Source organism: Synchiropus splendidus, chromosome 16, assembly GCF_027744825.2.
Source record: "Synchiropus splendidus isolate RoL2022-P1 chromosome 16, RoL_Sspl_1.0, whole genome shotgun sequence".
Taxonomy (NCBI): domain Eukaryota; kingdom Metazoa; phylum Chordata; class Actinopteri; order Syngnathiformes; family Callionymidae; genus Synchiropus; species Synchiropus splendidus.
Genome location: NC_071349.1, coordinates 14,637,926 through 14,660,853, shown reverse-complemented (window position 1 = coordinate 14,660,853; position 22,928 = coordinate 14,637,926). Strand labels below are relative to the sequence as shown.

The 22,928-nt window shown below is 44.0% G+C and overlaps 3 protein-coding genes across 3 annotated transcripts; 2 read left to right on the top strand and 1 right to left on the bottom strand.

The window, feature by feature from the left end:
- Positions 1-375: 375 nt before the first annotated feature.
- Positions 376-9,101, top strand: LOC128747815 (kelch-like protein 28). Its single transcript, XM_053846003.1, has 6 exons — positions 376-524; positions 2,456-2,716; positions 2,786-3,423; positions 3,500-3,943; positions 6,205-6,413; positions 6,542-9,101. Exons 2-6 carry the CDS (start codon positions 2,456-2,458, stop codon positions 6,703-6,705), a joined length of 1,716 nt encoding a protein of 571 aa, XP_053701978.1. The 5' UTR covers positions 376-524; the 3' UTR covers positions 6,706-9,101.
- Positions 9,102-9,686: 585 nt separating this feature from the next.
- Positions 9,687-12,906, bottom strand: c16h14orf28 (chromosome 16 C14orf28 homolog). Its single transcript, XM_053845500.1, has 5 exons — positions 12,672-12,906; positions 11,831-12,355; positions 11,465-11,554; positions 11,272-11,406; positions 9,687-10,588 (listed from the first exon to the last, which is right to left on the bottom strand). Exons 1-5 carry the CDS (start codon positions 12,869-12,871, stop codon positions 10,405-10,407), a joined length of 1,134 nt encoding a protein of 377 aa, XP_053701475.1. The 5' UTR covers positions 12,872-12,906; the 3' UTR covers positions 9,687-10,404.
- A 228-nt stretch (positions 12,907-13,134) lies between these two features.
- On the top strand, positions 13,135-22,762 carry mthfd1b (methylenetetrahydrofolate dehydrogenase (NADP+ dependent) 1b). Its single transcript, XM_053845345.1, has 28 exons — positions 13,135-13,273; positions 14,634-14,718; positions 15,277-15,336; positions 15,429-15,482; positions 15,549-15,685; positions 15,746-15,846; positions 16,009-16,145; positions 16,272-16,383; positions 16,452-16,579; positions 16,755-16,852; positions 16,932-17,105; positions 17,167-17,303; positions 17,378-17,424; positions 17,485-17,592; positions 17,673-17,747; positions 18,222-18,324; positions 18,401-18,477; positions 20,219-20,359; positions 20,428-20,496; positions 20,608-20,719; positions 20,806-20,945; positions 21,028-21,069; positions 21,216-21,316; positions 21,638-21,815; positions 21,904-22,011; positions 22,097-22,249; positions 22,341-22,441; positions 22,520-22,762. The coding sequence occupies exons 1-27, from the start codon at positions 13,236-13,238 to the stop codon at positions 22,428-22,430; spliced, it is 2,805 nt and encodes a 934-aa protein (XP_053701320.1). The 5' UTR covers positions 13,135-13,235; the 3' UTR covers positions 22,431-22,441; positions 22,520-22,762.
- Positions 22,763-22,928: the final 166 nt, after the last annotated feature.

Sequence of the window (22,928 nt, the reverse complement as noted above, 5' to 3'; positions counted from 1 at the left end):
CACAAACAAAGTCCAAACAAATTATTGGCAAACAGATTCCAAGAAATGTGGGTTTTTTTTTAAGAATTGTTATTCTATATTTCAATTAATAAGTAATTAATAGCATGTAAATATCTTGTCAAACGATTTATATTAATTTGGTTGCCAACACGCATCTAGAATGATATCAAATTATATAAAAATAGATAATAATATTAAAACAACTCAGAGAGTTAGTTAGTCTAGTATTATAGGAAAATTTATTTATTTAGACATTAAAAACACTATTCGCAATGACTAAATGGTTGTTCATAAGCTTCAACACACACTTCCGTTCACATGCTTTTAGTTTGAAATCAAGCAGAAGTGCGTATACAGTGGCTCTCGGTGACTGTTTGCAGAAATCCTCACAAGCTGCGCGGCTACGTCGGTTGTTTTCCTGAGAGCCGCCCGGGGTTCCCACTCGTCACCGCTCAACTCCACCACCAACACGGCCAAAAAACCGGACACTGCGGCGGTGCCCCAGACGGACCATCGGGTTACAGGTTCGCGTTCCCTACTGCTTGCTCAAAGCGTTATCTTAGTGAAGTGTAACGTCACGATTTGTGTCTGTCAGCCATGTTACTGTATATCAATCAATGATGCAGCTAGCCACAGTAACCGTGTTTATTTTTAGCAGCGCTGGCTGCAGTGCAATGCTACATGCACTCTCTGTCGTAGCCTGGAACACTCATTTCCCCCGACAAAAGTGTTACACATTCCACTAACATTTGAGGAATATACACCGAGTGTCTTGTCCTTGCAGAAACGAAGCGGTTAGTGAGATTTTAAAGCGAGTGCAGCCGCTTTTTGCTAGTGCAAAGCTAAGTGGTAGCTGGCGAGTTTTGATCCAGTCACGTCCTGAAATCACATCGAGGCCTTGTCATCTAATGAACTTGTCTTTGCACCGCTTTGATTAAGACACAGACCTGAAAAAAAATGTTGAGTTATACTCGTGAGGGCTTTTAATCGCAGCAGCAAATGATTGCGCCGTGTTATTTCAAGTGTCTTTTATGATGTGTACGTTCATTAAAATGACATATATCCTCGAAAGATATGCAGCATATGCATAGTTTCTAGACAACTGTGAGCCTGCAATAAATTCAATAAAAGGGGAGTTGTTTTCTCACAAAAATGACTGGAAACTGACAGTCACTTCGTCAAACACGCTTCACTGTGAATTTTAAAGGCGAGAAAAAGTTAGCAGTTAACTGTATGAGGCAGAAACATCGAAGAAACTAGTCTCAGGACAACTCAAAAGCTCAAAGAAAAGGGGAAGGGCTTCCAAAAGGGGAAGCTTGAGGCTGGTACTGTGTGCCATTGGAATAATGTGTTGAGAACTGAAAATCTTGTTGGTTACAATCTTGGAATTAGAACTGGTTTGGCAATCTTTCATCACAGTGTTTTAATGAATGGTGATATCTTGTATGCCATATCAAAGTTAGATGAACAGGTTTTTCTAGGCCTTCATATGACACAAGGTCACAAGAAAAAAATGTTATTCAACCAGTAATGGTGGGAATCTTTTATCATCTCATGATTTGATTGAAAATGGACGTTTGCTCTGACACATTTTAATCCCTGCACACTGTGTGCATTGTGTTCAGCTCTGTGTTGCTGGGCATTTGGTAAAACCCGAAATAACACCAAGCTGTAGCCTTAAGCAGAGAAGGAGCTGGTAGCATCTCCTTCTTGCCATATTTGCTTTGGTGATTTCCATGTCACCATGTGTCCATTAATTTAAAAAAATCGATTTTGGGACATTTTGAATTGATTGTGAATCTTAGTAAATGAGACTCACGGTTCTTATGTGAATAGATTTCTTTGACACACCCTTATGAAGTAGCGATGGGCGACATGGGGACGGAAAATGGCACAATAATCTTTTTCATGTCGTTCAGTCTCGGTTATTCACGATTTTTTTACGATTGTTTCATAATGCGGAAGCTACAATTATTAAATCAGCTTCATTTCTGGTGACGTTCAACAACAAAAGCATTTAAATGTAACTATTATAGTAACAATAGATGACAAACAATATAACAAAAATCTCGACTGAACAAATGTTGAAAAATAGTGCATTACAGTCTTAAACAAACAATATAAGTAAGATATTTACTGGAATCAAAACTGGCGTCATCCCATGTCTGAACTGGGTAGCTTGGTGACTAATGCTACAGATAGGCTCCCTCAGCAAAAGTTTCCAAAACCTCCCACAAGTGACCAGTCTAATAGATTAGTTAGATAAATATACTCAATTTTAATGTCAGAGATTCGGTGAGAGCTCACTCCTGTGGCACAAGAGTGCATATGCTATATTTTGGACCGGCATGTCTTATGTCGAAACACTTTTGATTAACCAGCATTGTGTGCCCTTGACCTAGCATGTTTTATCATTGTGTACAGTGTTTTTACCGTGTTATCTGTCCGCCCTCAGATGGACGAGCAGGACCAGCCCTATATGTTTGCCAGTCTGACACGGCCGCACTCGGAGCAGCTGCTCCAAGGACTACAGCTCTTGCGGCAGGATCACGAACTATGTGACATTGTACTTCGTGTGGGTGATGCCAAGATTCATGCCCACAAAGTAGTCCTGGCCAGCATCAGTCCGTACTTCAAGGCCATGTTTACAGGTAACCTGTCCGAAAAGGAGACGGCTGAAGTTGAGTTCCAGTGTATAGATGAGACCGCTCTGCAGGTAAGACGGAGACATGCGAATGAAGTGAACTGACTGTTGTCATTGAACACGTTTTCTGATCTTCTCCAGGCCATCGTTGAATATGCCTACACGGGCACAGTCTTTATTTCCCAGGAAACAGTGGAGTCCCTGCTACCAGCCGCCAACCTACTCCAAGTCAAACTAGTACTAAAGGAGTGCTGTTCTTTCTTGGAGAGCCAGCTGGATGCTGGGAACTGTATAGGCATCTCCCGCTTTGCAGAGACCTACGGCTGCCATGATCTTTGTCTGGCGGCGACTAAATTTATTTGTGAGAATTTTGAAGAAGTTTGTCAAACGGAGGAGTTTTTCGAACTCACGAGAGCAGAATTGGATGAAATAGTTTCCAATGACTGTTTAAAGGTGGTAACAGAAGAGACGGTCTTCTACGCCTTGGAGTCGTGGATTAAATACGACGTGACTGAGCGACAGCAGCATCTCGCTCAGCTTCTGCACTGTGTGCGACTTCCTCTTCTCAGCGTCAAGTTTCTCACTCGCCTATATGAAGCAAACCACCTGATACGGGACGATCACGCGTGCAAGCACCTGCTCAACGAAGCCCTTAAATATCATTTTATGCCTGAGCACCGTCTGTCCTATCAAACTGTGCTTTCCGCACGCCCCAGGTGCGCCCCGAAGGTGCTGCTGGCTGTGGGAGGCAAGGCTGGCCTGTTTGCCACCTTGGAAAGGTACGCAACTAATAAACAACCTCTTAGTTCAATTGCTATATTCGTTCTAATATTTGCCCCTTTTTTTCCCTTTCAGCATGGAAATGTATTTCCCTCAGACTGATTCGTGGATTGGACTAGCCCCTCTTAGTGTACCCAGATATGAGTTTGGCGTTGCAGTGTTGGACCACCGGGTGTATGTCGTTGGAGGCATCGCGACACACATGAGGCAAGGCATCAGCTACAGGAGGCATGAAAGAACTGTGGAGAGTTGGGACCCCGAGAGCAACACGTGGTGTTCGGTGGAGCACATGGCGGAGTGTCGCAGCACCCTCGGAGTGGTGGTGCTGGCTGGAGAGCTGTACGCTTTAGGAGGCTACGATGGACAGTATTATCTTCAGTCAGTGGAGAAATATGTCCCGAAGTTGAAAGAGTGGCAGCCTGTCGCACCAATGACTAAGTCCCGCAGCTGCTTTGCGACGGCTGTTCTGGATGGCATGGTGTATGCAATCGGAGGCTACGGACCAGCACACATGAACAGGTACTAGCACTGACACCATGCTTTGCTCCATCATCTTCATTACTATGCTGCTTCAGATGATGTTTAATGACTTCACAAGCATGAAACTCTCCTTTGGTTTCCTTTTTCTCGTCTTATCATATTCTTCATCTCTTGTGCATTTAATATTTGCCTCGCCAGGCTATATAAAAATAGAACGTAAAGCCTTTTGTGCTTTTAGACCTCTGCATCTGACCTTCTGTCTCTCAGTTCAGCGAGCGGTTTCATAGAAATGGCAATGGAGTGAAGGATGTCAAGTGGTGCCGAGAAAAAGGCCAGCCGCCTGTTAATGAGTCAAGTGAAGTCGCAACACGAGTGGAAGCTGAAGTTTGTGTGTGCTGGGGCTAACACGTCCGCTGTTGCTGTGGATCTCTGGAGAGTAATGTCTGTGTTGCTTGTTTCCTTGACTCCCCGATCCCTTAAGGAGTATTTGTTTGGACAGATACTCACCGGGGACTGGCTTTGCTTTCTTTTTTAAGTCCCCCCCCCCGAGTGAATTATTACCTCAGCCGAGGAGATCATTTTTGTCTGCGTTTATGTGGCTGTCTTTTGGCAAAGTAACATTTTTAAATTTCAAATCTGGATCCTCTTCTGAAGGATTTGCACGCTATCAATCCCGTTGTTATGAAGGCTTCTCCTGAGGATTTTTTTTTCCTCAGCGTAGGGGGTGTATCCATGGAGTGGGGCGGTTACGGAAATGGCAGAACATTGTCCATCATTGACAGTCTACCTTAAAAGGTGGAGTCCTCTTCCAATGATGTTGAGGGAGGACTTCGCTACGTGTTGACAGAAGTGGCGGAAAACTTTCTCTACCGTGCCAGGAAAATAAGAGCATGCAGGTGGAAATCCCACCACTGAAGGCCCCTAGCCTGCTAAAACACTGTTATGCCTGTAGAGCAGACCTGGGCAAAGTGCGGCCCGGGGGCCAAATGCGGCCCTTTGACTGTATTTATGTGGCCCTCCTGGAGTCAGAGCAAAACTATAAAACTGACATTGTTGTTGTCTCTGACATTTTGTCTTATGGATTGTTTTTTTTTTATTATGAAGTAACTGAAACATAACTTTCTTGCTTAATTATTTTTCTAAATCTTCCGTTGGCTATTTTAGGAGTATTTCTTGTCCCTTAAAATACATCAGAATTGAAATTAAATTTTGAAATGCATGAGCCACATTGACAATCTTTAAATGGAATGTGGTTTAAATTAAATAAAACACAACAAACCAACAGTTTCTATTCATTTTTACAGTGTAGATTCATAATCACACATGATTTTTATTTTCAATTTTCTCTTGTCCTCCTCTCTTTGTGTTTGACGGCCCTTCTCAACGGTCACAATATATAACCCGGCCCCTTGGGAAATTTAATTGCCCACCTCTGCTGTAGAGCATACCTGGCCAACCTGCAGCTCCTGAGTCTCATGCGGCTCTTTCCCCACTTTCATGTGGCTCTTCACCAAATGAGCCGCAGAACTGGCTGCGATTTTGGTCAAGTTGCTATTGAAATGATCGTCGATACAGGAAATAACAAAAAAGTCAGTGATAGTTATTCTGGCGAAATGTCGAAATATTGTTCAAAGACTTTGACATGCATTTAACCTTGAAACATAAACAATAAACCTCACCGCACGTTCAGTGCCGATGTGAGTCGCGGTCCTCAGACCCACGATCAACACGATTTACATGACTTAGTTCCGCGTTTGACTTGGTCATAAACTAAACGTATGGCATGTGTTTCACCTGTTATTCATTGTTGATCGTGGTGAAGTCTTTTAATTCAGTGGAGTGAAGATGAGACGCCCCAGTCTGCAGCGACGCTCACACACACAGACCGGGGCCACGTTATTGGTGGCATGAGCCATGTAAAAAATATATAAGTCAAATAAATGGAGTACGCCTTTCTATCTACGGCGCTTCATATTTGGCGGAGGATCACGGTAAAATGCATGAATTTTTAAAATACATGCACAAGAGACCTACCCAGGACGTGCTTTAACCGCTATACTGCCAGTAAGTCACATGACCAGCTGTTCAGGTGAAGCCTGACATATTTGTAAGATGTGGTTCTTTTCTGCAACACAGTAAAACATTGACTCTCAGCCTCTGACTGGTTGGCCACCCCTGACGTAGAGGGATCCATTCTATTTCAATACTGTCTGTTGTCTCTTGGTTGTATTGTTACTGTTAGGAGACTAGCCTGTGCTGCTGGTGTAGCATCTCAGGGTTGTGCTTCTGCTTTCCAACAGCGTGGAAAGATACGACCCGAGCAAGGACGCCTGGGAAATGGTAGCCCCCATGGCTGACAAGAGGATCAACTTCGGAGTCGGGGTCATGCTCGGCTTCATATTCGTGGTCGGGGGACACAACGGGGTGTCTCACCTCTCCAGCATCGAGAGGTACGACCCGCATCAGAACCAGTGGACCGCCTGCCGACCAATGAATGACCCACGAACTGGTACGTCTGTGTCACCTGAACTTTCATTGATGGCTTGGGCCAAGATCTAAGACCACTAGATCGACGTGTGGAGCTCCTTAATGATAGTACTGTAAGCCTTAGTGAAATGTGTGGTGTTGTTTCTGCAGGTGTGGGCTCAGCTATAGTGGACAACTACCTCTATGTGGTGGGAGGACACTCTGGATCTTCATACCTAAACACGGTCCAGCGTTACGACCCCATCTCAGACAGCTGGTTGGACTCCACCGGCATGATGTATTGCCGCTGTAATTTCGGGCTCACGTCCCTTTGACCCATGGCGCAGCCGGCTTGGGCTCAATAAAAGAACTGGGACATGTTTCTTTTTAGTTCTCGGCGCCTCCTTCCTGCTGTTGAGCTGCCAGGTGCAACAGCGTGGTGCACTCTGAGGCCAACAACTGGTACGACCAGCCGGCTGGACGGGTGATCCGGGCCGGCTGTCGGGTCTCGGGGGCCAACCACTGACACGAACGAGGCTGACGGCGCCACCACCGCTGGACCGTGCGGAAGATTCCGAGCCATGTTTCCGAGGAGTTTGTGTCACTTTAATAATCGTCATTAAGTTATGTTTCCCTGATGCCATTAATTTAAGTTCCACCATTGTTGTGCTGTTTGCTTGTCCATGTGATTGTTCGCCGCCACGTGTGTATGTTTCTACTCGAGAGGTACGTGCATGTCAAATACGATTGTTCTCTTTGTTTTCCGTCACAGTTCCGCACCCAAACCAGTGCTTCACAGAAAGATGGAATCTTTATACTTTCTCTCAAAAGGGCTGCCATTCTCTTCTCTGTAAATAGATGGACATATACATGTGTACGACTATATCCTCCAGTGCGCTGCCTGTAACCGTTGAACCGCACTGGCTGTGAATGTGTGTGCGCTCCATTCCCAATGTTGAGCTCAGCGATGGATTTTCTCTGTCGGCTTGTTTCAGATCCATCCAGATGTTGTAGCTTTTGTCACCTGAGGGCAGGTTCTGTTGGACACGACCCTGTTCGCACCCTTTGGTCTGCACACGATGCCAACTGGTGCTATATTTACAAGTCAGGATTCAGCTGTCGTCTGTATCGACTCACACCATCAGGCCAGTCTGTTACACTCACACGCATATTTCATGTGGTCGCTCCCCTCTTTTCCATGATAGTAACAGCGTCTAAAAGTAGGGGCTAGTTGCATCATGTTCTCTGTCCTGCTACCTTGGACCTAGATTTAGAACCGTTTTGAATCTGTCTAGCAAAGTTGACAGATGATCTGAGTGATACTCCAGCTGATCTGTACTACCAAGGGGGCGCAAGAGAGCAGTTTTGATCTGCTCTCAAGCTTACGTTAGGTACTGTTGGAAGTCAAGTTTGAAGGGAAGGACTAGTTGGAGGAGGTCTGTCATCCACAACACTCAGAGTAGAACATGTTTTTTTTTTGTTTGTTTTTTTTCTTAACTTCAGAATGGTGCCATCTACAGGACACACCATGCACAGCAATAGACTTTGTTCCGTTTAAGTCACTGTTCCTGTTTTTTTTCCTACCCTGGTTTTGGAGCTCAACATTTCCATTACCAAAATCTTGTTTGCGTTTTTTATCTGAGAGCATTTAGACGATGCAATAAGTTCATTCATCCGTCGTCAGTCTTCTGCGCTTGACAAGACTTTCTCTTCACATGTAGCTGTCCCACGAATTTCCTAATCTGGGACTGAGATTTTAACAAAGCGCTGCACATCAGAGCAGTTTTTTTTATTTCTCAAACTTGAAGCATCCTTTCATTTCAAGTTCATTTTAGAAATTCCTGAGGCTCAACAAAAACCTCTTATCCCGAACCCTCCTTATCTACATTCTTTAATCCAGAAGTTGCATCATCTGACTCATAAATATGTACTTTCACGCTTAAATTCCTCACCTGAGAAGTAGAGCCATGTGTTCAGGAATCATGGGATGCATTTGAGGAGTTATGAGCACGTTTGTGGTTGTTAAAAGTAACTTCAACGCTAAGAGTGGATCAATATTTGCTCAGTTAATAATTTTATTTGTTGAAATTGGAAACCAAGATTTTAAGTGATGAAAATGCTGCGTTAGCAAAATAATAAGAGTTAGCCTAGCTAGCTTGTCCCTATTATTTAATGTGCTGGCAGCCATTTTGTTTGACATTTTCGGGGTTTAGTGTCGACTGTCCTGATACAGGTTTGCCTTTGATCAGTGAGACGGTCGATCTGTTTTTTTTTTTTTTCTATATTATTTTTTTTTGTTGTTGTATAGCTACAGCGCTAATCACGCTGGCGTGAGGATGTGCTGCTAAAACGACTTTGGTAGAAATCAGCAAACGTTACTCTGCAAAAAGAAAAGGGATGTTCGAGTTCAACCGCGTGTTTCCGATCAAGGCCTAACCAATGTCTTTGCCACACTCTCACCAAAGTGCTCATTCAAAGATGGCGGACCAACTCTGGTCACTGACGTTGGTGTCTGAGAGAAAATCCTTTAAAAAAAACAGCCGTCATTGTTCGCCAAATTCATGCTTCTTTTACATTTCCTGTCTGGAGTGAGTGAGTTTTTCATCATCAATACTGAAAGACAACTGTAGGTGTAGGAACCGTAGCCTTTCACATCTGACCATGTTTTAAGTGACGACATTTTAGTCCGTTTGTGTGGTGCAGTCGTACCAGTTTCAAATAAATGCCTGCCTTAAAGGTTCCTGTGGTGCTGTTGTCATTCCCAAGTAATGCCAAGACAATCACTCGTAATCTTCAAGTCCAATCGTGGAAAACTGAAGTGACAGTTTTTTAATGCTGCCATGGAAACACGACCAGCACAGAGACTGGAATGTAGTTGGTGCAATCGAACATGCTTCTGTACCAAGGCTACTTTCAAACTGGCTTCGACTCAAGGTCAGTGAGAAATACTCATCTAAACTTTCAATTTACACTTTTCCCATTCTAGAAGTAAAAAATGTTCATGTTACTATTGTCATTATTTCATCTTTTTTCTTCTTTTGAAGATGATTTTCAGAAGAAGATTTTCAATGAATTCAATGAATATATATATATATATATATATATTTTTTTTTTTTGCAGTACTTATTAAAAAATTTTTTTTTTTGCTACACAGCACACAATGTTATCAGTTATCATTACATATAATTACATATTATTACTACATACACATTTTTTTATTGTGATTACAGTGCAATATTTGATCAAATCAAATGGCTACCAAATGAGTAGCAGAACCAGAATTTCAAAAAGCTTTAGGTACAAATTCCTATAATAAAACATAAAAAGACATGTTTTTCAACTGCTTTTGTTACGTAGTTTTCAAAAACACTGAGTATACTTTATGCTAAAATGCATAAAAAGATATTAAATGGCATAATTAAAACAAAAATTCAACTCATTTACAAACTTTTTAATGTCAAATCGTAGTGACAGTAGAAAATTCAGTAAAAAAAAATATCCACATTTGAGGGAAAGCGAAGTTGCTCTTTAGCAAAGCAGCAGTGCGACCTGTGATGATTTACCCAGACATAGCTCCTGTCGTCTTCTTCACTTGGATACCAAGCGTGGCCCCAACATAAGCTGTGGTTATTGAGCACAGGGGATTGAGCAGGAATTGACGATAGACACAGCACCAGGAAGTAACTTAAGACAAACTGTTTACAAGAGCAGGGACTTGACAAGGCCCGGTCCACACAGAGACGGTGTCCGACTGGCCTCACGTCGGCATTTTCAGTCACTCAATATGATCATTTTAAAACCGACTCCCACAGTGAAGACAAGTGAACTTCATCTTGTAGTTTGGTTGCGCATATTTATAGAATTATTATTATTAAGTGCTGTTGCTATTAATGTTGCTACAACTATAATATTTCTGATTCCCACACCATATGAAGCAGGAGATCCCACAATGGTCTTGTGTGTTAGTGTGCGTTCCGGCCATCTTTGTCTCCCTGAATTGTCTGTAACGCTGTTGTTGCTGGCGTCCTCGGCCTTCACTTGTCAGAGGTTCGGACGTAGACCAGAGAGGAGAGCAGCAGGAGCTCGGGCGGTTTGTGCAGCAGGATCAGGTTGTCGCTCCTCAGACCATCATAGTGCATCCAACAACCGTCGATCTGGAAGGCTGCTGAGTAGTGATGCTCCTGTTGGTTGAAGAGAGTAGCGCCCTCTAGTGTGTACCTGGGTAAAAAAACAACAACAATAAAAATGATATTTATAATGACCACAAACCAATTTTTTACCACTTGATCATCAATAGTCAAGCATAAAAATATCATTTTTTTAATTTACGATTTAAAAAAATCCCATAAAAATTATTATTTTCCTGCATGCCTCTCTAATACTACGATTTTATTTGATTTTTATTGTACATTTTTAGCTTAGTTTTAGTTTATCTTTTATTCTTGAAAAAATAACAAAAAACATATATAAACAAACCCAAAATACATCTTTTCTTCATGTTTTAAATATATATAATATAAGATCTCACTAAATACTGAATCAAACTATGGCTATCCAGCCCTGGTTTGACTTGATACCAGTATAACTATTACTTTTTTGATGAGCACCGTCCTAAATTCTGAAGGCTTGAACACTAGCTGTCGACCACACATCCCCTCTGGTGCTAACAAACTGTCCTCAAGACCCAGTTCACAAAGTAATCAGGGCAAAGTCCGCTGCAAATCTACAACTCTTATCTTACAAACATGCGCTCGATAACTCCAACTTTTAAAGAGGTCGCTCATTCACCACATACTATAAACAAAACCTGTGTTTATTGTTAAAGAAAAAGGGTCTCATGACATCCATGCTTACACTGACCACTGGTGTCAAACTTGTGATTTAACAGCACATTTGAGTACCTGTGTCCAGAGAGAGCCAGGTGGTAGGGAACGTACGAGAGCTCCTCGGACTTCCACTGCTGCATGTTCAGGATAACAAAAGGCGGGGGTCCGTGGCTGAAGACCCTCTGGGAAAACTCCCTCAGTCCATCGCAGCTGATGGAAAACAAGCCTCTGTTAATATAGATTAAACGATATTGGGTTGCTTCCTTACCCCAATTCCGAGCAGAGCAGGAGCTTTGGGCAGAAGAACTCGTCCACGGCCGACTGGATCGGGTCTCGCCGTGGTAGCTCATGAGGAGGACTGCAGGAGAAGCATCTTCAGATTATATTGTAAACTGATAGAAGCGGCGTTCTCCAAGGATCAATACTAGGACTCCTAATAGTTTGCCTCAACTAGCGTCACCAGTGTGTCGTTTAGAGTTGTCTAGAGTTGTTACAGTGCTAACCACTATACCACCGTGCTGCCTGGATTGAAATGTAACTTCAGAATAAAGAAAGCTCTAATGTGAGATAGCATCATATCAAAGCAATGCATGCATATAATATGTGTATGTATTCATGAACAGCATGGGGTCACCTGATAGTTATTGTAGTTCTGAGGAACTCCTGGTAGCGTGCGGGACAGTTCCAGTTGGTGCACAGACTCTCCTGCAACGTGGACATGAGGTCCTCCAGGTTCTTCGTAAAGTTCTCGTGCTCGTTGCCAAACAAGTCGATCTCCAGCGCCGCGTGACTTATGGCGGAGCGGTACTGCTGCTTGGACATCCTGTCCCAGATCCACAGCATCTTCACCGTGGTGTAGTCGCAGCAGTCCATCAGGTGCAGGAAATGCTCCACGAAGCGCTTCCCCAGGAAGACGGCCAGCTCCCGGGAGAAGCCCTGGTTGTCCCGCAGGATCACGTAGAGGATCATGAGGAAGCCGTCGATGGTGCAGGTGTTCTTAAGACTGATCTTGACATAGAGAGGGATGCAGGACAGAGCTTTCCGTCCAGCCTTGATGGTGAACACGCCGCCCCAGGGAAGCACAGGCCTCCAAAAGGATCGATCCTCCTCCTCATTGTTATTAATAGAAGCACGGATTTCTTCAAAGAGAGTCTTGGGCCTGACAAAACAAGTATTGTGTTAGATATGACGTTGAAGTGTATGTCACAAACTGGGTCAACCAAACTGCTTAGGAACTGACCACTGCATTAGCCACGTTTTAGGTGGAGAATAGTATTAGATCAAATGTAAACGGTTTGTTTACATTACTAGTGACCAATGACTTCCTTCTTACTGAAAGTTGAAGCACAAAAAGTGCGTTCAAATATGGGATGCATCGAGTGAAAGGCAGCAGGGAATTGTGTTTAACGCACTCCTGTGACGTCATTAATAGTAATGTGCGTAGTACGAGTCGATTTAAATGAGCAGTTGACTACCTTTCGAAGACAAGATTGTTTTCTTCCGCGCCTGCGATGAGCGTCTGCAGATCTTCGTTGTCGCTTAGAACATGAAATCCACTCTCCATTTCTGCTGGTATGTCATCTTCTCTGGCGAATATGGCGTTTATTCCAATCTCCTCTCGGTTAAACGGTGATCTAGATGAAGAATTGAAGCTAAACCCCACTACTTGGCCCATATAAACACCTTTCAAAACATCCTGTACCCACTGCTGCCATCTGCTGACTCGCAGATAACACCGCCCCGGTTCAGCAAACCTCGCGCTCCTATTGGTTAATACGCCCTAGCCTCTCCATTATTGGTTGGCAGCAGAGCTTTCTCCATGAGTGACACACCTACTTCTGGCGGTACGTTTTGCGCGCAGTTGTATTCTTCAAAGTTAATACGCATGTGTATTTGCGTAGCGCTCTCTTTGGTGAATAGCGCTTGCGCCTGCTTTCAGAGCAGCTACGTTGAGCCCGAACCTCAGTTTTGGGAAGTGGCCACTCGTCGCTTTCTTTCTGAGAGACCAGCAGCTTCACACCAACTGTCAGGACTTGAAGATGTCAGCGCAGATCATCAGCGGCAAAGAGGTTTCTGCGTAAGTCGCCGCTTGTTTTGAAGTTTTTAAACCATGCGCAACTTTTTTTGAATGAAGTGCGCAGCCAAACATGTGGTCGCTAACCCAACTGCTAATTTCATCAGAAACTACACGAATGCTGTTTAAATAAGTGAAATATGTGAGCGAGTTATTTAAAAAAATAATTGTAGCGAAAGTGTTGAACGCTGCAGAAAGTTGTTCGATATAACGAAAGGCGGACCACGTGAATGAAATGCACATCTGTTACGACATCCGATCATATATTGTTTTTATTACTGCAAGTGAATGCATCATATTATATTTTATTCAAAAAAATGCCATTACTCTGTATTATGTAAGATGCTACCCCAGACCTGCTCTGACCTTTGCCCCCTCTTTCTGTCCATTGACCTCAGGCGATGTGTTTGGCCGTTGCACAAGCGTTATTTAGTATTTCAAATGTGAAGTCCAATTTTGTGGCACGTTCAGGTTTGACGGAAACCTGGCCGCGTGAAGTAGGAAATAAGGATGCATGTGCTGGTCACAAGACTTGACAGCACGCAGACTGTTAGCTTCTCCGGTTGGTTCTCATTAGCGTAATTCATGTCAGGAAAAACCCTCTGGAGACCTTTTCAGTTCAGCTTCTGAGATGGAATAGTGTTAAAAAAATACTGTAAAAATATTACTGTCATCTGTTTGGACTTGTCAGCAAATAAAGTCTTTATGTTAGGTACAGTTCAGCGTGGAGTTTAAGATGAAGCTCGAACTTGTGTCTGAGATTATCTTTGTGTCACATGAACAAACAAATTCCTCCGTGGTGTTTCCCATTTTGTCCGTAAAGGTCATTGTATCGGTATCATTTGCAGGTTCGCTGTGTCGTGTATTATTCTTTGGTTTTCCATGCCACTTTTAAAAAAATTTGATTATGAAAATTATGATTATTGAAGTCATTAGAAGGAAATTGTCTGGATTAAAATGTTCTTTACGAAAGCTACTTCCTTGTTATGTTTACAGCAACGTGTGTAAGCCGTTAGCCTATTTACATTCTCCCATTCAAATGAAGAATTTAAGTAAATAGGGATAATCTAGAATGTTGCTTCTCTCTTCTGTTTGACTTCTTGACTAGTTAATCAATCATTCCTCTGTTGTGCCTCTCATTTATCCCACTGTCATGCAGCTGGATAAGTGCTGAGATAAGAGCGAATATTTGATTATACTGTATTGTACTGTAAACCCAAGGTCACAGTTAAAACGGAGGAGTCAAGTCCAACATGTTCAAATTGGTCGCAAAGAAGAACATAAAATCCGTGAGGGTGAACTCACTCAAGCAACCCAGACTTGACTTTCTGACTTTTATTTTGTTTTATTCTTCGGTCTTAAGTCAGGTGAGGGAGCGACTGAAGAAGGATGTTGAGAAGATGAAGCTTCAGGATCCAAACTTCAGACCTGGACTTGTAGTTTTACAGGTAAATACACACTTTGTGCGGCAACATTTTTTGTGTGTAGCTCTTAGTTTTGAATCGTAAATATGCTCTAAATAAGGGGTTCTTAACCTTTTCGATCTTGGGGCCCACCTTTCCCTTTACTAAAGAAAAAAAGAAAAAAATACACTTGATGCAAACTGTTGAGAAAATTGGAAAGACGGTATAATTCAGAATAATATAAATATAATAAAACCATGTTGATAGATGCTATAATAAAAATAGTATATTTTATTTAAACTCCAAAGACGATATAAGTAAAGTCTAAATCGCCATAAAATATTCTATTACATTTTCAAAACTGCTTCAACGTAGTTAGTGACTATGACAGATTTGCAGCTGTCAAGTCAATTCAGTCCCACACTACTGCCACCATACGTGGCTAATGTATTAAAACTGAGCGTCTCGTGGCCCAAAGGTGTAAAACAAAAACAACTGTAGTGCTCTAGTAGGCGCTCGCGGCCCAACCATGGGCCCCGGCCCTGGTGTTTAGAATCACTGCTCTAAATATTGATTTTTGAGTGACACTGTTTTGCTTCTCAGGTCGGGGACCGAGATGATTCAAATCTCTACATCAGTATGAAGATCAAGGCTGCAGCTGAGGTACACTCTAGTCTCGTGTCTTACATGACATGGTCATGATAATGACCGAAATTATTTCGCAAATGAATAAAAAGTGTGAACAAATCTTCTAGATTGGAATCAATGCTACTCACATGCGACTTCCCAAAACTGCCACAGAGGAGGAGGTGAGGTCATGGTTTTGATCCAGGTGGATAGCAGCTTGGGAGTGACTGCTGTTTTTTGCTCTGCAGATCCTCCATAGCATCACGGAAGTCAACGAGAACTCGTCCATCCACGGTCTGATCGTCCAGCTGCCCCTCGACTCCATTCACAAGATTGACACGGAGAAGGTCACCAACGCCGTGGCCCCAGAGAAGGACGTGGATGGGTAGGTGCATCACTTTTTGGGCGCAATATCCTGTCACTAAGAAGTGTCTGTGTTTCGTAGCCTCACGAGCATCAACGCTGGGAAACTCTCTCGCGGCGATCTTGGCGACTGCTTCATCCCCTGCACCCCTAACGGCTGCATGGAGCTGATCCAACAGACTGGTATTTAATCCTATTTTGATCCGGTGCATGACCTTTAGTCTAGAAATCCATTCATAACAGTTGAATTTCCTCTCACTGTTGCATAATAGCCTCCACCAAGGAGTGGCATGAGTAGATGAGTAAATAATTAAAGAAGATGACTTTGGTCCTGTTTCGTCGCAGGTGTCTCCGTGGCGGGAAAGAGAGCCGTGGTGATTGGCCGCAGCAAGATTGTGGGCGCCCCCATGCACGACCTTCTTCTGTGGAACCATGCTACTGTCACCACCTGCCACTCCAAAACTGCTGATCTCGCTGGAGAGGTGAAGCTTTTAGGCCTTTAATAGCTAAACATGGAGAGAAAATGTCTTTCCGTCCATGAAGTCCAAACCTCTCCAGTTCTCCTTCATCCCTCAAGTGGTGTGTTCAGGCTATCTTCTGTTTATCAGGTGAGCAAAGCAGACATATTGGTGGTCGGTATCGGGAAGGCCGAGATGGTGAAAGGCGAGTGGATCAAGAAGGGCGCCGTGGTCATCGACTGTGGCATCAATCATGTTCCAGGTTCTTGTTCATCTTCAGCCTTCACGTCCTTCATCTGTGATCACTAGTTAGAGCATCTCTGTTTGCAGATGAGACGAAGGCAAGCGGGAAGAGAGTGGTGGGAGACGTCCACTACGCCTCCGCCAAAGAGCAGGCTGGCTTCATCACACCAGTGCCCGGCGGCGTGGGGCCTATGACGGTTGCTATGCTGATGGCTGTAAGTTAATATCATGGTTTATATGTAACCAACTTAGATTTGGTGAAACTATAAAAAAAATCTATTGAGATTCTTCTTCTAAAAAAGTATGGCTTTATGAAGCTGCAATTCTATTTATTTGTCAGTAGGTGGCGTTGCAGGCGCTTTTATTTTAACCACTGAAAATGATTTGCAGAACACGGTGCTGAGTGCAAAGAGGTTCTTGGACAGCCATCAGCCTGGAAAGTGGAGCATCTCTTACACCAAACTGAACCTGGTGAAGCCGGTGCCGAGGTTCGTCTCCATGGCAACCAGCATCAAACCTATCCTGGACATTCCGTGGGTAACTTTCCGGTCACTTGACTGTCTGCAGCGACATTGTGATTTCTCGCTCGTGCGTGCCCAAACCCATCGACGCGCTGGCACGAGAGGTCGGTCTGCTGTCCGATGAGGTGGAGCTCTATGGAAAAACCAAGGCCAAAGTGCAGCTGAGCATCATCAAGCGTCTGCAGGGGCAACCCGATGGGAAATACGTGGTGGTCACCGGGTATGTGGTCAGAAATGGTGAAGCAGTGTGGTTCCAGGTATTAATGAGCAAAGCCTTTCAGCATCACCCCCACCCCGCTTGGCGAGGGGAAGAGCACCACCACCATCGGCCTGGTCCAAGCGCTCGGCGCTCACATGAAGCTCAACGTCTTTGCTAACGTGCGCCAGCCTTCACAGGGACCAACCTTCGGCATTAAAGGTGCACGTCACTCCGCTTCCTTTAACCTGTCCAATATTGGTTTCGGTCGCTGCAATTTCGTGTTCTGTATGCAGGTGGCGCTGCAGGAGGTGGATACTCTCAGGTCATCCCGATGGAGGAGGTAGATGACGGCTTTGTTTGCTCGATAAGACGCTGGATCATCTGACTATTTGTGTTTCAGTTCAACCTCCACCTGACAGGTGACATTCACGCCATCACAGCCGCCAACAATTTGGTGGCCGCCGCCATCGACGCTCGCATGTTCCACGAGGCCACTCAGACTGACAAGGTGGCGCCACAGCCCTCGTTCGCTTTCGGAAAATATTACATTTTCTATGCTAATAACGTTGATTTTAAACTTTTTTAAAGGCTCTTTTCAATCGTTTGGTGCCACTCAGTGGAGGACAGAGGAAGTTCTCTCCGGTCCAGATCAACAGACTGAAGGTGACAGCAAGGCTCAGATCGAGCTTTCATCATCCCCCAAAAGCCTCTAAAATGCAATGTATAAACGTTAGGAATGGAAATATAAGCCTATTAACATTCTTTTTAAATGCACTACATTGATATAAGATGTTATAAACTGTAATTTCTGGACTATAAGCACAACTTTTTCTACTTTTAAACAACAATGTGCCTAATATATGGATCTTTACAGGCAAACAAGCAGATCAATGTAATCGTAGGTGTTTTATTTACATTAAGCGCTCAAAGTGCAGCACTGGCCCCATATATGACCTTCAGACTGTAGGCAATACGGTGTGGAAATATGGTTTGAAAAGTAAATAGTACGCATGTTGAAGTCTTTTTACCCCCCCAAAATATGTTTTTTTTTCATGAGCCATACAATTGGTAAAAGTAGGAGCTTTTTAAAGCAGGTTTAAAAGCAGGTTTTAAAAAAATGTTTATTCATCACTGCAGAAACTGGGCATTGACAAAACTGACCCGACCACCCTGACAGAGGAAGAGGTCGCCCGCTTTGCTCGTCTGGACATTGACCCAAGCTCAGTCACCTGGCAGAGAGGTAAGAAATGAGTCTCACCTTCTCTACTCCTGAGCCCCGTCCAGCTAGAGTGATGACTTTGCTTTCATCCGTTCAGTGCTGGACACCAACGATCGGTTCCTGAGGAAGATCACCATCGGCCAATCGCCTACTGAGAAAGGACACACCCGAGAGGTCAACACATCTGTTCTTCTTTTCCCCAAACTAGAAGTTAAAATATGTTTCTCACTTTTGAATATCAGCGACACATTCTGAAAAAAGATTACCGTATTTTCCGGACTACAGAGCGCACCGGAATATCAGCCGCACCCACCAAATCTAAGAAGGAAAATGGATTTTGTTCATACATAAGCCGCACCGCTCTATAAGCCGCGCGCACCGTTGCTGTCTGCACCACAGAAAATGCATGAGGATCACTTCTAGCGATCCTCTAGTACTAGTTTTGAAAACGGGGTCCAGTGTCGAGACTGACTCATGAAACAATCTTGCCAATGTTCTGAACTCCAGTCATGAACTCCTCACATCTTATTTACATTTAAAGTGTTCAGAAAGCGCTGTTTTCACCCTCCAGTAGATCGTCTCTGTCAGCAGAGCTGCAGACACGCGGGCGAAAACAGCGCAATTTGAGCGCTTTAAAGGTAAATAAAACGGCCGTGATGTCATCGGTTTGATGTGACGAAGCTCAATATTTTTGCCAGCAAAGAGCATGCTCATTAGACTCTAAAAACTCGGGATGCCCCGAGAGACAGGGAGAGCACTCAGCTGAAGCAGCTGTCTTCAACCTCTTTCATGAAAGTTCTCACTCTGGACGAACGCTGCATCTGACACACACAAGACTGCAGCGGATTCGGCCGCGGTTGATTCCGTCTTAAAACGACACCTGAGAAAGGCTGCTCATCTGGCGCGGTGAAATTAATGATTATTTCTCGGGCAATATGCTTTTCTGAACGTCACGCTCAGACCGGCGAGTGTCACGAGTGACCGCTGGTTCCTGCAGTTTCACTTTCATGAGCCCCAGAAAACTCTGTGCTCCGTCAAGTGCTGGTGTTTTAAATATCGTATTGAATCCGTGGCGTTGATGCCTTTTAACGTGCATGTGCTGCAGGATGCAAACTTGACATGACAGACTGAAAAAAGCTTCCGCGTTAGACACGGCGTTGCCAAGCGAGTGGCGAGTCGGGAGGGAGGAGCGGACGCATCACAAACCGCGGGCGGTGCCTCATCAGAACGGCTGCTGTCACATGTGATCGGATTCTGTGACCGGCAATGACAGGCAGTGGTCGGCATTCACAGATCACAACCAGTTCAGCCTTTCATAATCGGTGGCCGATTGATTGGAATATCCCTGTAAAAATCAATATATTAGCCGCATCGTTTTATAAGCCGCAGGGTTCAGACCGCGAGAAAAAAGTAGCGGCTTATAGTCCGGAAATTACGGTAATTACTTTATGTGGAGAAAAAGTTATAAATAGAGAAAGTAATTCTGCAAATCATAAAAGAAGAAGTGAACACTTGAACTCCCTCTGTCCTGAAGCTGAGTGGAGCTTTCACCGCCTCCCAAAAACCTCTAAAATGCTATGTATAAATATTAGGATTGAGAATATAAACGTATTAGCATTTTAAATGTACTAAAATTATATAAGATGCTATGAACCATAATTTCCAGGCTATAAGGTGCCACTTTTTCTCTCATTTTAAACAACAATGTGACTAATATATCGATCTTAACAGGCAAACAAGCTTCTTGCCGCCAAGATATTGAATTGATACATTCAATAATCATAATAGTAATAGATATTTTGGGTTTAAAAACGGCTTTTTTGGTTGAAATGCAACAAATCATTTACTGCAAGACACAAAATGGTAAGATGGTTATTACAGTCACAAACTAATATGAAGTTATTTTGATCTCCAGTGCCAGTTTGACATCACGGTGGCCAGTGAAATCATGGCTGTCCTGGCTCTGACCAGCAGCCTGGAGGACATGCGCCTGCGCCTGGCCAAGATGGTGGTGGCCACCAGCCGAGGGGGTGTCCCCATCACCACCGAAGACCTGGTCAGTGACCCTGCTCTGGCAGTAGTGCTAAGACCCTCGTGTGAACTTCTGTTCTCTGGTCCCGACAGGGTGTGTGCGGCGCTCTGACTGTCCTCATGAAGGACGCTATCAAACCCAACTTGATGCAGACGTTGGAAGTGAGTGGAAGAAGGCATCAGAATGTGTTTTGACTTCAAACAGACAGCAGGCGGTTTGAGGTGCTTTCTAGTTCATTCCTTAAAAGAACCTTTATGTTGCTGCTTCCATAGGGAACGCCGGTGTTTGTCCATGCTGGCCCATTCGCCAACATTGCCCACGGCAACTCCTCCATTCTGGCCGACAAAATCGCTCTGAAGCTGGTGGGACCCGACGGTTTTGTGGGTAAGAAGACTCTCTCGATAGTTTTCTGTCGTCTAACTTAAAGTAAAATCTGCAGTGGATACAAATCTGCTCTGCTCTCTTCACAGTGACTGAGGCTGGCTTCGGCGCCGATATTGGCATGGAGAAGTTCTTCAACATCAAGTGCCGATATTCAGGGCTGCGGCCTCACGTGGTGGTGCTGGTGGCGACGGTCCGAGCACTGAAGATGCACGGAGGAGGACCGACAGTGAGTCCTAGTGCAAGATCATCCACCGGTTTCCTTCTGCCTTTGCATTATTTGACCACAAGATGGACTTTCTTGTTCACAGGTCACCGCTGGGATGCCGCTGCCAAAGGAATATGTTGAAGAGGTAACAGATTTAGATCCTTTCACGTCATATACAAACCTTTACACTCATTCAAAACGTTTTTACAGCTATTTCTAATATTGTAGTGTGTGAGAATGATACTTTGATGTGTTGTGTTTATGAATGAATATCTCTGCTCATGTCGGCAGAACCTGGAGCTTCTGGAGAATGGCTGCAGCAACATGAAGAAGCAGATTGAAAACGCAAAGCACTTTGGGGTTCCCGTGGTGGTGGCTGTCAACGCTTTCAAGTAGGTGTATTGATGTTGCAGATCTCTGGTGGGTGAGTGTGGTCAATCTCACTACGTGGTGAAGCAGGAACTATTAAAACAGTAAAAAAAAACAACAACAAAGTTTTGCGCATCTTCATGGATAAACATCTCATTTAACATTGCTTCATGAACTTGCTTACAAAATTTGACATTATTTACTTCAAATTCTACTATATATATATATATATATATAACTATATATATATATAGTTATATAGCTGAAGTCGGAATAAATAAATGTAGAAGAATATTTCTAAAGGATCTGCAGCTTCTCGCTCTCATTAAACCACTGTCCTGCAGGACCGACACTGAGGCCGAGCTGGACCTGGTCTGCAGTGTCGCTAAAACAGCCGGAGCCTTCGATGCAGTGCGTTGCACACACTGGGCAGAGGGTGGCGCTGGAGCTGTTGCTTTGGGTCAGGCTGTGCAGAGAGCTTCCGAAACGCCCAGCAACTTTAAGTTCCTGTATGATTTAGATGTAAGTGCCGCACCATGGCCCCACAGGCTTTGAGCTGCTACTGTCACTGGACTGTTTGTATTTTACTTTTTATTTTGTCTCCCCTCAGCTCCCCATTGCTGATAAGATCCGAATAATCGCCCAAAAAATCTATGGCGCAGACGACATTGAGCTCCTCCCGGAGGCTCAGCACAAAGTGGAGCTCTACACCAAACAGGTTTCTTCTCGCTGAGCGACTTCTGAAAAGAGTGTTTCTAACTCCAAACACCATTAACATGTGCCTGTGTGATTGCACCTCACAGGGTTTTGGGAACCTGCCGATGTGCATGGCCAAGACGCACCTGTCGCTCTCTCACGAGGCCGACAAGAAAGGCGTGCCTACCGGTTTCATCCTGCCGATCCGAGACATCCGGGCCAGCGTCGGTGCCGGCTTCCTCTTCCCTCTAGTTGGCACGGTGAGCTCCTCTTTTGACTGTTTTCTTTTGAACAAAAGCCTCTATGAAAATCATCATTACACTGTAATAAACACCTGCCTTCTGATTCCAGATGCCCACCATCCCGGGTCTGCCCACCAGGCCCTGCTTCTACGACATCGACCTGGATCCTGAGACGGAACAAGTCAACGGACTCTTCTAAATCAGCGCAGAGTACGCTGAGAAGTCGCCCAACTCAAACCTGCATTTGATCCACACCTTACGTTTCTTCTCTCTCTCCTCTCTCACCAGGCGCGGCATTTACTGTACTTCCTCTAGCTGAGCTGCTCCTCTCTGTAAATAGTTGATCCTGACCAAAACTGCCACGTTGAGGAGCTTCGCTGTTTCAAATGTCCTGCTGACACTTCCCATTGTTTTAGATCCCACTGAACCGAGTCTGTTCAAGATGAACCAACATGAGTCTTAAGTGTTTCCATTAAAAAAAGGTGAATCATTTGTTCTCCGGCTCAATAAAGAAAACATGTTTGTGTTTCTGTTGATTTATAGTTTTAGGATTTATTTCTGTAATAGACATTATATAGTAATGACTTATCTAACCTCTACTTATTTTACTGTTTTCTTTTTAAGGTCAAGTGAGAGAATACCATTCGATAAAGCTGCTAAACACAGCGGTTATTCATGAGTAAAGAAAGTCGCTCAT